We start from the raw sequence: 15,358 nt of genomic DNA, 5'->3' as shown, positions 1-15,358 counted from the left end.
GGGGGTACAGGCGCTCAGTCAGGTTTCCTGTCTTGGCACACCCTGCACTGGCCATTTCCTGCTTGCCTGCTGAAAAATGCCCAGCATCACCGCCGCACCCCCCCCCCCAGCTAAAATCCTTGCTCAGTCAACCCAGACAGGCAGCGGCTGAGACAGTCAGTCAGGCCGAACATTTCATTCTTGCTACAGCTCTCACATTTCCTGCCAGAAGCTTCCAGGTGTCTTTCAAGGAAAAACTGTGGTTTATAAAAACTTTTTTTCACAGCTCTGTCTAGCATTTATTTAAAAAAAAAAAACTTTGCCAGAGTAACTGCTGAGATGTTGGAACAATGTGACATTGCTTAAAATATGGGCCAAAAATCATGACAGTCAGATAATAATACCTGTAAACAAGCCAAAAGATAAACAGATTATCTAAACCACTTTTAAATACCATTTGGATGCAAAACTTGAAAGTGACCACACTCGTAATGTCACTAATCATTCCTCAATCACTGTCTAATTATCTGATTATTTGTGTTTCCAAATATGTATTTACCTGAACTTAACAAACAGGTTCCCATTTACACATGCAGGCGATACAGAGCAACGTTAGCCTTTAATTAGAGTTATGTTTCTGGTCACCTGGCAATTATAAATCCAATATTCACACTCTTAGCTCTGTTTTGGCCTCTACCAACTCCTGAAGGAAATATCTGGCTTTTAAGCTGCTGTTCGGTGCTGAGCAGTGACTTTGTTGGTTTCAGCAATTATTCTCTGCAATGAAAATGCTCTGACACTGATGAGAGCAGTGAGCGCTGCAGGGCATAGAACCAAAACGATGGGCTGAAAGAGGCTAAAAGACTCAACAGAGCTGGATGGAAATGCTGAGACGGTCAGGTGACAATTTCCTGTGGTTTGTCACTGCGGGCAACCACTTTCACATGCACATAGATCCATTTGTTCATATAAAACGTTAGATTATAACAGCTTTAATGTCTTTTAAAGTTTAGTTCAAGGTTTGTTTACGCTTGTGAGCTACACAGGCACAAAAGCATCATCAGTTGAGTAACTGACCAGCTGGGGCTTTATTTTCAGTGTTTCTTGTATACTTTTATGATATTTGGCTAAAGGAACGCTTCACAAACTAAAAATACATTTGCTTGACAACAGTACAACTCCCCTAATGGTTCAATATGCAAGAATGAAAATAAACATTTGAAACCGAAAGCTAGCCTAACCACGGTGCATTTCACACAAATACACACCCTCCCTCACCACATGTTACAACAGCATGAAAGGCCATTTTTTGCAAATGCTTTCAAGAATCAGATAATAAATGGAAAAGCATTTTGGGCCCAAACATTTTTCCAAAAGTAACTCCACCCAATTCAAAGGTCGCTCCTCTGAACAGAGCCCTCTGTGTTGCTTGTTTAAGGACCTTTTTACGTGTTGCATCTGACATGAACATCCGCTCCCATACAACAGTCACTCCACACCTCTTGAGAAAGAGGCTGGCTGGCACTGAGGAGAGGAAGGTAGTGGAAAAGATGGCCTTTTTTAGAATAGCTATTTTTCCTGTGTACTTGAATGCACACACAGGGAAAGACCCAGCTGTGAGAAGGGAAAATTACAAACTCACAGAGGTGACGTTATGGGGGCTTCACTGGAGGGAACTGAGGCAGTCTGGATACTGATCTGCACCATTATCAACACAGTGAATAGAATCTGCATCGCAATTAACAATTCTGTTCATATGCGATGGTGAAACCACGCTTCAGTGTTGCCTCAGCATCTATCAACCTAATCATGATCAACAACATCAAAGCTGATGGGCTCACATGATTTGCTGGACAAGTACAAGCCTCTCAGACTGTAAGTGGGAGCTTGTTTTCCACAAAATGCACCGAGCATCTTCCATCCCATTCATAACAGGGCATTTGGTGATGCAGATAAGCCCAATGGGATGAAGCCGTCTCTTAAGAGCCCATTAAAAAGCATGAAAACACAGGATATTTGGAGTGTGTGACCTCAGAGCACCAGGCTTCTGTTCCTGAGGGCAGAGGTGGAGGGCAGCAGCTGGTTAAAGACACACACGCACACACGCACACACACACACACACGCACACACGCACACACGCACACGCACACACGCACACACACAGATATATGCTGAAGGCCGGGTTCCAGCATAATTAAACTCTCAGATCCTACACCCCTATGGCAGGTTTATGAGCCTTTCCTAATAAGTTGGCTTTCTGCAGCCTTGTGTGAAGGAGCCTCAGCTCTGAAGCTCAGCTTCCTGCAGGAATGGTGATGTCACAAAGATGCATTATAAAAGAAACATCTGTGCAGATCAGTGAAGCTCTCCAGCCCACTTGCTCGTTACTCCCCAACACTGAACATGCATGAACATCACAGAATATGCCTGTGTGTGTGGGTGTATTTTCCTGAAGGACTTGATGATGGCTTGTGTGGTGATCTGACACCAATTAATCCACCCCACAACTGTAAAACTGCTGCACCAAACTCACTGTTTACTTCACGGCCCATTTGACTGGCAACTGCAGCTCAATTTGTTACATTTGTTCAAGAAAACTCTTGATGCATTTCCTTAAAGACTTTCTTTTATTTGGACCCAAAAACAGGTGTCATTCAGGGAGGAGAGAGTTTACTCCTCTGTACATACATGTGCTTTAAAATTTAGGTACAATTTAAGACATCTGAGAAATAACCTCTGCAATGTAACGAGCCACATCTAAAAATAAGACTAGGAGTTAATAAAAATAATTACTTTAGCTATAAAAATGCACTTTTGTTTACAGCTGCGACTATAATGTTTATTTTCAGTATCAATTCATCTGCAGATTATTTTCTTGATTAAAATTGTCAAAAATAGTATATTTAAGATTTTCTGATATTTACAAAAAGTCAAGTTTTCACTGATGTTTTCACAGTGAGAATGAGAATATAGATGGCAAAAGAGTCAACCAAGGCCATAGTGGTCCGAGGTGGATAGCATGTTATCACCACAACCCCATTAGGATTCAGGCTGGAGACCTTTGTTGCATGTCATCAGCTATCATTCCTATCACTCCTTCCTGAGGTTTCTTGTTTATCTACACTGTGAACTAACATATAAAACACTAAAATACCCTCCAAATGTGGAATGAAAATATCTGTTACATGTCTACATCACAGAAATGATTCCTGAGACTTGGACACAGAATCAGAAATAAATCAGGATTGGCTCTAACTGACCTGCACAAACACCTGGTCTCAAAGGTAAACTATTCCCAGTCCCAAACAGAGTAGAAGTCCAAAATCGACACACAAAGCTAATGCAGTAAAATAACATAAAAATATCAGCATCACATCAGTCAGAATGACACTGAATTATCTGATATTGTTGAAAAATTTCAACATCAGCATGCATCTCTAATACAAAATGTTCTCTAAATTTTACACTATTAAATTCCCTTTTGGGTCCATGAAGCTCTGCTGTGCTACTGGCGACTTTGTTTTCATACCGCTGTGCCTCGCTACATGCCGAAAAGCCAAAACATAGTGGCAGAAAAAGAAGGCAGTCAACCACAGAGAACAGCCTTGAGGAGTTCTGTTTCCCGCTGACACCAACAGGTCTGTCTGAAATAATCTGTAAAGTGCAACTGAACGGAGATCCTCTGGAGGAGAATTTCCATCTCTACACCTACGCTATGTCTGCGCCTTCATGCTCCGACTGACTTCATGTGGGCAACTCAGATTTATTTCACAGACCACAGAGTGATTTTCCTGTTTCAGTATCATAAGAAACTGTGTGGATCTTGTGCCTCTTTACACCATCTATGTGTGCTATTTCTTTTATTGCTCCTTGAAGCATTTCCTCCACAAACTCCTCAAGACTATTCCTTTGCTGGGGATCTTTGGAAAGAGGACTCTGGGTGTCCTTTCATGTCACCCACCCTCCCCCACACCTATACAAGGGCTAAAAGTACACCCATCCATCCATGTTGGCAGTGAAAGGCCGGTCTTGTTGCCTTGGCTTATGTGCACCTGCTCCAGTACGCTCTGGACACTTAGTCTGCCTGTTAGCCTCTAGCGCATCATTCACAGCACTGTGACTCAAAGGAAAATAAAATCACACAAGAGTCTGTTTGTTCGAATGTGTGATAAAGTCCACATTGTTCCAGTTTTTACTGACCTGCTTGTGATAATATACCAGCTCACTTAACTTTACCTTCATACCTGGTGTCTCTTTAATATGTGTAATACAGTGATAGTCACACATCCACACACTGTTGGCCTATGGGTTCGTCTCTCACAGACACCAATACAAACAGTAATTGACATTCATGGCACATTTAAGCTGCTGAACTTTTTCCACTAACCTGCGGCTGGAGACTGAGCCAAGTGAAAAATAGAAAGCTGGGGCCAACAGAGGAGCACATCTCAAACACTTTCATGTCTTGGACCCCAAAATAGACCCCAGTTAAAGCTGCACAACCTCATGTGTTACTGCTCTGTCAATAATAAAGGATGGACGTGGTTGCAGTTGGTTTATTAGAAATATTGTGCCCACAGAGTCACTGAAGGGAAACTTGAGATCCGCGAGTCTTTTCCTGATTGTTTCCACTAAATAAAACTGGATTCAAACTGTAGCTGGGACCCAGGGGACCCCCTCTTCAAGGACCCTGTGTCCCAGTTTGCAAACCACTGGAATAAACGCTGGAGCGACTTTCTGCTCAGACCTTCACGGCTACTTCTCCACAACAAAAACCAAACTTCCCACGGCCACATTTAGCTACAATATATCGCCAGACAAACACAAGTCCCTGCATGCATTGAGCATAACTTGCATGTATTCACGCAAACAGCACCGGTGTGCGTGCGTGTGTCTGTTTGAGTGTGTGTGCAACAGGACTTCTTGGACACCGTCACCACCCCCACCTCCAAAAAAAAACATGAAGACCCTCGAGTGTATCTTTTGCCTTGGGTGATTTTTTTCCTTCTTAAAATAAAGAAAACAAATCGGTTGATGAGCACTTACAATTTTACTGAGATCCATGATCGTCCAAGCAGAAACGGTGAGTGTGGATCCTCGGAGCCGAAGAGGAGATCCGCTGGCTTTATCCTAACGCGGAGTAATTAGTAACGGGAAAGCGATTGAGGCAACAAATGCATTTGGGAGGAGAAGAAGGGGTGGAGGGGGGAGGTGGAGTGGGCCGTTAGCTCAACATGTGTCCCGATTTGGTATTAAAATGCTCCCCTATCCTTCCTTCCTTCCTTCCGCGTCCTTTCTCCTTTCTCTGCGAGCCCTACGTGCTCCCTTATCGGCGAGGACTTCCAGCATCCGACCGCCGAGGAGCCGAAGCTGTCCGGGAGGAAAAACACAAGAAGAGGACTACCGCTGATAATACCTGCTCATTTCACCGCTGCCTCACATTAAAACCACCCCGCTTATGTGTATATGTATCAGCCCACATAGCGGCTAAGACCGAGACAGGAGGATACCTTTATTTTGCAAATAGCCCGCTCTCTTGGTAGACAATAGTAGCATGGAGCCTGCAGAGTGGGACGGCTCAAACCCGGTGGTTTCCAAGCTGGGGTCCGAGGACCGCCAGGGGTCCTGTAAGAGGGGAGGTGAAAGGGGGGTGGGGGGAGATCCAGGAAATAAGAAAACAGCTGAATCTCCACTGATGTTCCATTCATTACGAGTTAGTACAGATAGTGTGAGCTAGTGCTGCAACTTATTTCATTAGCCTTTCAATTAATGTAATTTTAAAAAAAAAATCTTAATTGATTAATCGCTTAAAATATGATCTTGTCCTGAAGATCCAAGGCAGTGTCTACAAATGTCTTGTTTTGTCCTTACATTGAAGGAACTGATGTCACAGAATGTTTGGCAGTTCTTGAGCGGGTAAAAAAAAGACATTTAGTTGATAATCAAAATATAAATGTTAGTTAATTTTTGATCAATCAGCTGATCGATGGACTAACTAATCATTCAAACAGTGCAATCATCAAATGATTTTATTTTAATGAAAAGGAGTGGGGGCCCATCCACCTCCTCTGAATCCTGCTCACTGTGCTAACAGTAACAACACATACACACATACATCACTAAAATACATTGTAGAACATGGTATCGATAATTTTGTAAGTAGTTGGTGAGATGAAAAGACGGTTTAAGATGCAAATTATATTTAGGTCTTATTTTTGATTGTGAGCAGTGTTACTGTGTTCTTATAAAAACACATGAAGCCTTGAATAGAACAACTTTCAATGGGGAAAAAGCTCAGTGTTCACCATGAGAGCAACTCTAGGTAACTGATGCCCCCATCTGGTTTCTCCGAGATTGCCTGTCCTCAAGGCAATACAGTCGTGTTGTGGTGTGTGTGTTTGTGTGTTTGTGTGTGTTTGTTTGTGTTTGTTTGTGTGTGTGTGTGTGTGTGTGTGTGTGTGTGTGTGTGTGTGTGTGTGTGTGTGTGAAAAAGGCAGCCTTGTATATAAAATGCTATGGGAGTTTTAGAATAAGGCTGAGGACTGTTGCATCTTACTGGGACACTTAAAACAACAGAGCCATCATCAGTGTTATTAGAAACACCTGTGACTGTTCTGTCTGCCAACTGAAAAATATAGTTTTAACAAGAACTGACCATTGTAAGCTTTGTAAAGGTAGAATGTGTGGCACACCTGTTGTACTGGATTGCATTAGATTGTATAGGTGTACATAATGAAGTGGCGAGGGACTATATATTCCAGTCAATTAGAACTAAACTGATGTGTAATATACTGTATTTGTTACAGCAGAAATGTGGTACATTATGTGTTAAAACGTTAAGAGTAGTAATAATATGAATTATTCATATAGATTATTAAATCAAGGATTATATGCTTTGAAAAAACACGTCCATCTTTTCACTAATGTAAATTGTTTTGTTAACAGACGACAACAATGCTACTTTTGTCATGTAGGTCCATCCACAAGCAATCAGCTCAAAAGATCCATTTTTAAATCCAGGCTACTGTTTTAAAAAGGCTTCTCTATACAATCACAGGACATCAGCTGACCACCCGAGGCCCGGCCAGCCACAATAATCAATATGCTACTCATTACACCATCGGGGCAGCACGTTATACCTCCAGGCTGCACAGCATAAACTGTCTGTCTCCAGACAATGCCAGCTCTTTTCCAACAAGTCTCTTCACTTCCTGGTACGGCGTGGGCCCTTCGCCCAGGGCAGCCTCACACAGCATTTCTCACATACAAAAGTCCCACTCTGTCACTGCCTGGGTTTTCACTCGGCCACTGAAAAACTCTTGCCCTTTATATAAAGTCCACCCACCTGGAATAAAGGGCATTTTTGAGTTCCACTTCCTGTTATAACCCAGGTGTATAAAACAACTGTTCTCTCAAAATAGACAAACAGGTGAAAACTGATGCTGATAAGAGATTATTCTAATCCTGCACATGATGGAAAGTGCATTTTAATACAAGCAGGTTGTCTGTTTAGTGATCTCATTGTCTATCAGTGTCATCTCTTGTGAGTCATGTTTTCATTCCAATCAATTCCTCGAAATCAATTACAACATTAATGATAAGGATAAGGAGTGAAAATTATACATCAGGTTATTGTGACTCGTGCAGATGAAATTCCATCTAACCAAAAAACACATGAAGTGCCTGAGACAAAAAAACGTATAAATCAAACATCACGAACTTTTCGTAATGCTGACGTCACATACTCCAAATTCCTTAGTATATTTAAACATTTAAAGTCCTGTTAAAAACTGAAGCCTGTCAACACCGAAACAAAAATTAAACATATGCAGATTCCTAACTGTAGAATGACCGATTTAGTGCACGTACACTTTTTCTGTGAGGTATTACTACAAAAAGGTAGTTGTGGTAATAACACTGATTCACATAAACATCCTTTGAATCACTTCCGTTAAGTTGTGAAGCCAAAACTTGGTCTGTGTTGAGGCAACAGGCTGAATCCAGAGCGCAGGGGTTAAAGTCCTCTAACGTAGTTGTCTCTTCCACCGACTCAAGGCTGACTCTGAGGTTACGACATGGTTATGACTTTATGTCTCTGCGTGGAAAATGCCAACAGAGGTGACTGAGCATGCTGTTCAACGCTTGGAGTTTGTGCTGTGTACATATACAGGTCAAATGATGACTAGCTGCTCATGCATTATTCATAAAGGAAGTTCTTCAGTAAGACTGAAACTTAAGTCTTCATCGTCTGTGTGTGTGTGCGCCATAGGAGCCCATAATAAATTAACTTACGGTTTCAGGCTCAGGCATCTATCAGACTATAAGATTACAGAGGGTGAATTTCTGCATGTGCCCTTTGCGTACATACATAAACTTTCACTTTCACCCTGACATGTTACATAACAGCAATCCATGTGAGATAGCATGGTCAGCTCTCAGGCGGGGCAATAATTCAATTCAATTGTTGTTTATCAACTTGTAGTGGAAGGATAACCCAGCCTTAGTCAGTGCAGGATGTATTTTGTCACATAACTGACGACTGTATTGCATGATCATTTGAAATGAGGCCTCTCATGCTGAAGTAGGTTCATTTGCATACCACACACTTACAGCGAGGATGTAGGTTTCAGACTGACTTTTGACCTCTGCTGCACGAGAAACAAAAAACAACTCTCCATCTCTGCCTCTCTCTCTTTCCGCTTTACTGTGCCATAAAACATAGAAGAGATCGCCAAAACAATCTGTAAATCAAAGCCATTGTTAATGCCGCCAGGAACTCATCGGTGCACTTTGTTCCACTTACTGACCTGTCACTCATGTCCAGCTCTATTATTTTACAGCCAGTCAGTGCAATGAGGCCACAAACCACCGCCTGCTGTTTCTGCTGCCTCAGTGCTTTTAATGGTCTCGCTTTCATGCCTGCATGCTCGTCTGTGTGTGTGCTGCATGTATGCGGATATCCCTTCCTAACTTCCCAGCATTTTAAATTGCAGGATGTAAAAGAAGGCGAGGAAGACTCAAGACAATGAGCGTTGGAGGGGAGAACAACAAGGCAAAGAGAAAGACAAAGGACGGAGGAGAAAGAGAGGCAAGAGAGACAGGGTGATTTAAAAAAAATGCTTGTCTACGTTCGCACTGCCGAGTCCTGACTGTGCCCGAGGGCCACAGCCCCGCTCCTCCCCTGAATTCCACAGCTGCTGGGGCACCAAACAGCACCACGGCAGGGTGCAGGGGGATGAGGGGTGTCCACTAGAGCAGGTCCACACATACTGTACACCAGTGACTCACAACCGGGGGTGCTTGTGGCGAGGATTTGGAGTAACTCAACTAATTTGACAAACTGAAATTAGTCTTTGATTCTAAAAAAAAAGGCGTAAAAAACTAGTTAGCAGGTGAGCACAGCAGGTGGAACAGATAACTAAGAAATAGATAGTGGATAAACAGTTAGCTGTTAGCTAATAGTAATGGATAAATGGTTGAAATTGTTAGATGTGATTAATACATAAATGGCTGAAACAAAGAACAAGTGTTGAAAGTAATGGAGAAACAGTTGAAATAGTGATCTTAAAGTAACGGATAATGTTAAAGGTTTTAAATAGATAGCTTAAAGTAATACATAAATAAAAGAAACAACCAGCTTGTGCTACAAGTGGCCAATCGGTAAGAATTCATACTTGACCAAACAGACATGGCGGGGGATGTCAGTGAAGGGGGACTTCACAGGTACTTCAGCTCATCTGTAAGGATGTGGTGGTATTTTGCTCGGGAGTCACTGCTGTACACGGTCACACTAACAGCCAAACACACATGCACTCAAATACACATACAAACATGAGTGACCTCACAAGCAGGCAAGTAAAGAGGAAATGAGGAGGAGGCTGGCAGGCAGTCTAATTTTAAGGCCTTAATTTGGTAACATAAAGTGTGGTGTCATACGGCGGCTCAACCTCCAGGTCCCAGCTGAGGAACTGGTGCCCCAGATGTTCTATACAAGCACCAATTGTGGTTCCTATTGGTCCAGAGATTACTACCTACACCAGCTTTCAAATGAGAAACCTCTTCTGGCCCCTGACAGCTCAGAGACTGTTTCTAGGAGAGAGTTGACATCTCTGGCATTTTGTAGCCTTAAGATAAAGATTATAAAATATGTAGTGTTCAGTGCTAACTATTTACTTGTTGGTTTTCTCATTGCCGTTGAGAACACCACAGTACACCGAAACATGCAATGATGCCGAGACAAACACACCGAAGATGAAATCCCGCCTAAACTCTAAATTAAAGAGTCAGCTGCTATTATGAGGCTAAACATGTCATTAAAAGCAAGCTCTGTGTGCTATGTGGCTGCCCTGGTTCATTCTTTTTATAACCCTGTGTGGACACTATGTCAGAGAGGCTTTTGAACACACCCTGGTTGTTTATCCAACTTGGCGGAGAGAGATAGGCGAGCACTTCTCAGAATCAGTGTTTTACACAACTATGCCTTTAAAGTCAAAGCAGGAGTCCCTGCTGTGTGTAGTGCTGCACACTGCTCATATTCATATGAATGAAACTGTAGAGCACTGAATTCAGGTTACATGTTGAATGTATCACACTGTTTACTCACACTGCTGACAGTTGTCACTTCTCTGAGTCCGTTGCAAACAATTATAAAATAGTTCTACAGCTGAAACAATTAGTTGATTTATCATTTAGCTTTATGATGGAAAACTATCGATTAATTTCGTCATTTTGAGCAAAACTTCACTAGTTGCAGAATCTAAACAGGTTTTCTTAGATTTAAATGATATGAAACTTTGTACATTTTGGTTTTGGAGTGTTGTGTGAACGAAAAAAGACATTTCAATGTGTCTGTTTGGGCTCTGGGAAATATTAATATACATTTTTCACTAGTGTTTGACATTTTATAGAACAAATGATGAACAGATTTATCATGAATACTAATCAGTAATAAAACTCTTTCTTAGTAGCAGTTCTAAAGCGATCCTTTCAGCAACTGAATTTTGGAGACTTTTTTTTTCAGTTTTCTGTCAGATGAAAAATCTAGAACTTCATATTTAACATGGGCTTATCAATATAAATATCAAAAAGTTTAGTTGAAGCTGAAAAGGCTGGAGGTGAGAGGAAATCTAAGACAGACAGAGAGGCGGACAGACAGATATGCAGACAGACAGTTGGTTTTCTATAGAGGAGGTGAAAGCCAGCCACCCAGCAGATTTAGGCAGCTTTAGAGCACAACAGATCAGAAGAGATTATCTCTCACTGATCCCCTGTAAAGTCGACAGCAGATTCATTGATTCCTGTACCGCCTGCCACAACTCTGGATCCCTAGTCAAAAATCAACCACAAAAAAAAAAAAGAAAACACATGATGGTCTATGGCCGTAACAAATCCTAGTCAGTGATTTAAAAGCTGTTAAAGCCCAGGTGGAAACCTACTATCACAGCTTTACAGAGGAGAAACTGGCACCATTAGTGTCAAGAACAAAACAGTTGAATGCATCATGCTGCAGTCTAGTCATGTTGGGACACTGATATCTAATAGCAAATCAAACGTGGGCTTGTTTTATCTTGCATGAATATTTTCACCCTCTTTCACGGCAGCTGTGAGCTGATCGGCTGCAAAGCTGTTTGTTTTGTTTAAATGACCTCAGATAATTGAGGGCTTTAATAAGGCAGATGCATAAAAATGTCAGAGAAGGGCCAAATTCCTTTTCCTCTCCGCTGACTGCCAAAACACATGCTATCAGAATTGCATGCAAAGACAAGACATGGGAAGAAACTATGTACATGTATCATGTTATTGCCTTGACACACTTCCAGAGGGTGAGATCCCAGGAGCCTGACAGTGACCTAGTGACCAGGCTTGGCTCTGGACACATACAGCCACGCATGCGTCTGTCCCCGCCTTTAATCCACACTGCTACTGTCCCGCATGGGAGAGGCATGGAGTGGGGGACTGGGGGGTTAAACTATATGTGACCATCTAGAGGCAGACTTGCACATTTAGTATAGTGTTGACCGTACTGTCCGATTAAGCAGCCGCTGTGGGAGAAGCATGCTGCAGCACTACCATGGCAGTTTGACTGCCTTGATTCATCTGACCTACTTTCCCCCCCATTCCCTCCCCTGTGCCTGGTCTGGGGAGAGGGGAGGGGAAGACCACCAGGCAGGAAGCAGCGGGCTCCACAGCCTAACAGCAGCCTACATACATATGTTCACTGGGAGAGAGCACTTCATGCAAAGTCAGATGTAGCTCTTGAAGCTACACAGCATTCATTATTCATCAGCAACCATCACATCACAACTAAACATCACAAACACACAAACAAAAACAGTCTCTCCTTATCTCCTCTGCCTTAAAATAATAAAGAACTCACTTCCCAGATCTCATTTAAACCATCATCATCATCATCATCATCATCATCACCGCTGATCCTGCTGAGACTATAGGCCCACAGAAGACACTGACAGCCTGTCATACAGAGCTTCAGCTGGCCTCCCTCTTGTCTGGGTTTATCCAGCAGATAGGCTAACAACACAGTTATCTGAATTCAAAAGGCCATTGACCTACATTTCAACAGCTCTTTTGTTGTGCAGTGGACTCATTGGTATCTGCTGATCACAGGCAGACATCAGGGAAAGTACCACTAAAATAACCCATAATCTGGATCAAGTACAGGCACGGTGTAATTGAAGTGTCAAAACTGGAAGAATTACTAAACCATGTCAAAAATAAATAAACAAAACGAGAAAAATGTTAGTGACTGTGTGTCATGTTTGATGGATCCTGGGTCCTATCCTCACTTCAGTCAAAATCTCACAATGCATAGTTTAGTGTCGGGGGTTGGCAGCAAACAGCCTAACATGACAATCATCCTCCCACCTTATAAAGCGGCTCTCAGCCAGGACCTTCATCCCACGCTTTCACCACAATAATGTTATTGCATTAAAACGATCCCGTCTGCTCCTTACCTGCCCTCTCTCAAAGTTTTCTTTCTCCAGCTCCAGGCTGTTGGCCCCTCCAGTCCTTCGGATCACTTTGGGGATAGCGTTGGGTACTTGCTGCATGGAGCTTTTCACTCGGTCCATTGTCGTCTGTGACAGAAAAACGCACAGCAGCGAAAGAAAAAAACTAACTTTCAGTCGATAAATAGGCTAAATTGTAGGAAAAAAAGAAAATAAAAAAGAAAAGCTGCACTAACTATGGCGGGCAGCAGTCCATGCTGTGCTGGACTCGTCGCCCCGTTCACTGAATCATTTGGCCTTTCTGTCCAACACCCCAGTAAATGACAGGAGCAGCCTGAACGGCACCAGTGTAAAGTTAGCCATGTTTCAGGATGATCACGCTTCCGCTTTCAAAATAAAGCCTCTATTCATTTACTTGCGTCTTTGAATAAATGTAAATTGAACGTAGTGCGTGGAAAATAGAGCTGTTTGTTTCATATATTGAACTTTAATGACTTGACAGCAACAGCAACAACTTCTTTTCAGCAATGCTTAAATAACCCGTAGGCCTTTGACAACAGCCAGTATTAGTTCTGTAGTCGTAACCAGGCCTACTTGTTACTAATTAACCATAAACAGTGAGTTGCAGAGGACATATGTCCTAGTTCTCTTAGCATTAGAGTTTTAACAAAAATATAGCAGGAAATGTGCTTTACAAACACTTCTTCTTCGTGAAAACAGGTGGAAGTCAAGAACAATCAGAAGTAAGGTGTGCTAATAACTGCGGGGACTTTGCAGAAGTCACAATATTTGTCTCCAAACTCAGTTTTGCAACGATGCATTGCTGCACAAAACACACTATCTCCGTGAAAAGCTTTTACGTACAGCGTCCTCATAGGAACACCTCAGCTGCTGTTGTGAGTATGACTGAATATTATGGAGTTTATTTGGGTATTTTCTCCGGCAACTGTCTCTGACTCCTCCCAGTGTAGCCAGCCACTGGCTGGAGCTCCAGCAGGCCCCACCCACACCATCAGTAATGAGTTGTTGTGATTTTGATTTTAAAATCTGCACCAGCAGCTGTTATCATACTATTATCAAACAAACATGACATACTGTATAAATCTTTACAAGAATATGAGTGTCTCTTGAGCTGGGCTGGGTGATTCAGGCAACCTCAGGTACAATAATGTTCACAGTCTTACATGATTGAGATGCTTGAAAAACTACTTCAAGACTACTGATTAATATGATATTGCAGAGGCAAATTAAGACAACCAATATGTGTAGAGATAGCATATAGACATTGAAATCATGCTTGTTTGTGTGGGCAGAAACAGACTGGCAATGAACATTGTCTGTAAAGCATATAAATAAACACTATCAGCACTGTCTGATCAGTGATAACGTACAATATGTCATAAATTATTGACTGATGAGTGGGAGGGTTTATTATGCTACTTCTCTCTATGTCACCACACCACAAAATACTCTGGGGTGTAAAACTATTGCTTGGATCAGTTTTGGAAGAGTGGGTGGTAACTGGATAAACAGGGCTGACCCTGCTACTCCCTGGAAGATAAAGGCAAGCAAAAGATCATTTCCTGTCAGTGATTATTCGCATCACGTTATTAAAAAATCAGACTTGCAACAGACTACAAGCCCTTGATCTCAGTCAGTGAGTCTGCATGCCTCAATGCTACCCTCTGCTGTTCAAACATGGGAACCGGAAATCAATACTAGTGTACACAAACTTTTGTCTAAACAGATGCAGTGGTTAAGAAAACAAAAAAGATATAGCAAAGAAAACCAAGTTGGAGGTTTTCATTCTAGTATACATAAAATAAAATATCCTATTAATCACAGTCAGACAAATAAATAATTACCGAACAAACACTCACATTCCTTACTTCAGTAAAAGCACCAAGCACAATGCAAATATACTTAATTAAGAGTAAAAGTCTTTTATTTAAAATCCCACATGAGTAAAACTCGGCTACACTATAGCTACATGCACTTGAAAATTTAAAGTATTCATTCTTGAAAATTGGCTGTTGTGATTAGTATCACATAATATATCAACTTAGGCAACTAGATTTTTAAAACTGAAGTATCAATGTGTAAGAAGCATTTTACTGTTGTAGCTGCTGAAGTTTGAGTTGTTTTTTTATCTACTCTACATACAGTTAAGTAGTCCAGTGGTTCTGAGCCTGGGGTCAGGCTCCCTCCCAAGTGTTACAAAGTAAATCTGGGGCGGGGGTTCGTGAGACGATTAACACAGTAGGGAAAAAAAAAAAAAATGATGTTCTGGAACTCAAATCTGTGTTAATTTATTTGGATTTGGTATCCTGTGAAATACTGGAGTGTTCTACTGCAAACAGATGTATGAAACATGACAAGGGGCCACAACCAGGTGCTGCTTTTTTCATATGGG

The 15,358-nt window shown here is 41.9% G+C and overlaps 1 protein-coding gene across 3 annotated transcripts in view; it reads right to left on the bottom strand.

The window, feature by feature from the left end:
- hip1 (huntingtin interacting protein 1) overlaps window positions 1–13,267 on the bottom strand; it is a 44,912-nt gene extending 31,645 nt beyond the window's left edge. The window contains exon 1 of one of the 3 annotated variants that reach the window (XM_023399701.2): window positions 12,952–13,267. In XM_023399701.2, the coding sequence (XP_023255469.1) occupies window positions 12,952–13,068 (117 nt within the window). In that variant the 5' untranslated portion in view covers window positions 13,069–13,267. Of the gene's footprint in view, window positions 1–4,367; window positions 4,458–5,026; window positions 5,485–12,951 lie in introns of those variants that run through there. The other 2 variants (XM_087172176.1, XM_087172175.1) reach the window with 2 other exon arrangements.
- Between the last annotated feature and the right edge of the window lie 2,091 nt (window positions 13,268–15,358).

Source organism: Seriola lalandi, unplaced genomic scaffold (assembly GCF_002814215.2).
Source record: "Seriola lalandi dorsalis isolate HSWRI2012SDOR001 ecotype SW California unplaced genomic scaffold, Sedor1 jcf7180002052117, whole genome shotgun sequence".
Lineage (NCBI taxonomy): Eukaryota > Metazoa > Chordata > Actinopteri > Carangiformes > Carangidae > Seriola > Seriola lalandi.
The sequence above is the reverse complement of the archived record's forward strand: the minus strand, read 5'-3'. Positions and strand labels throughout refer to the sequence as shown.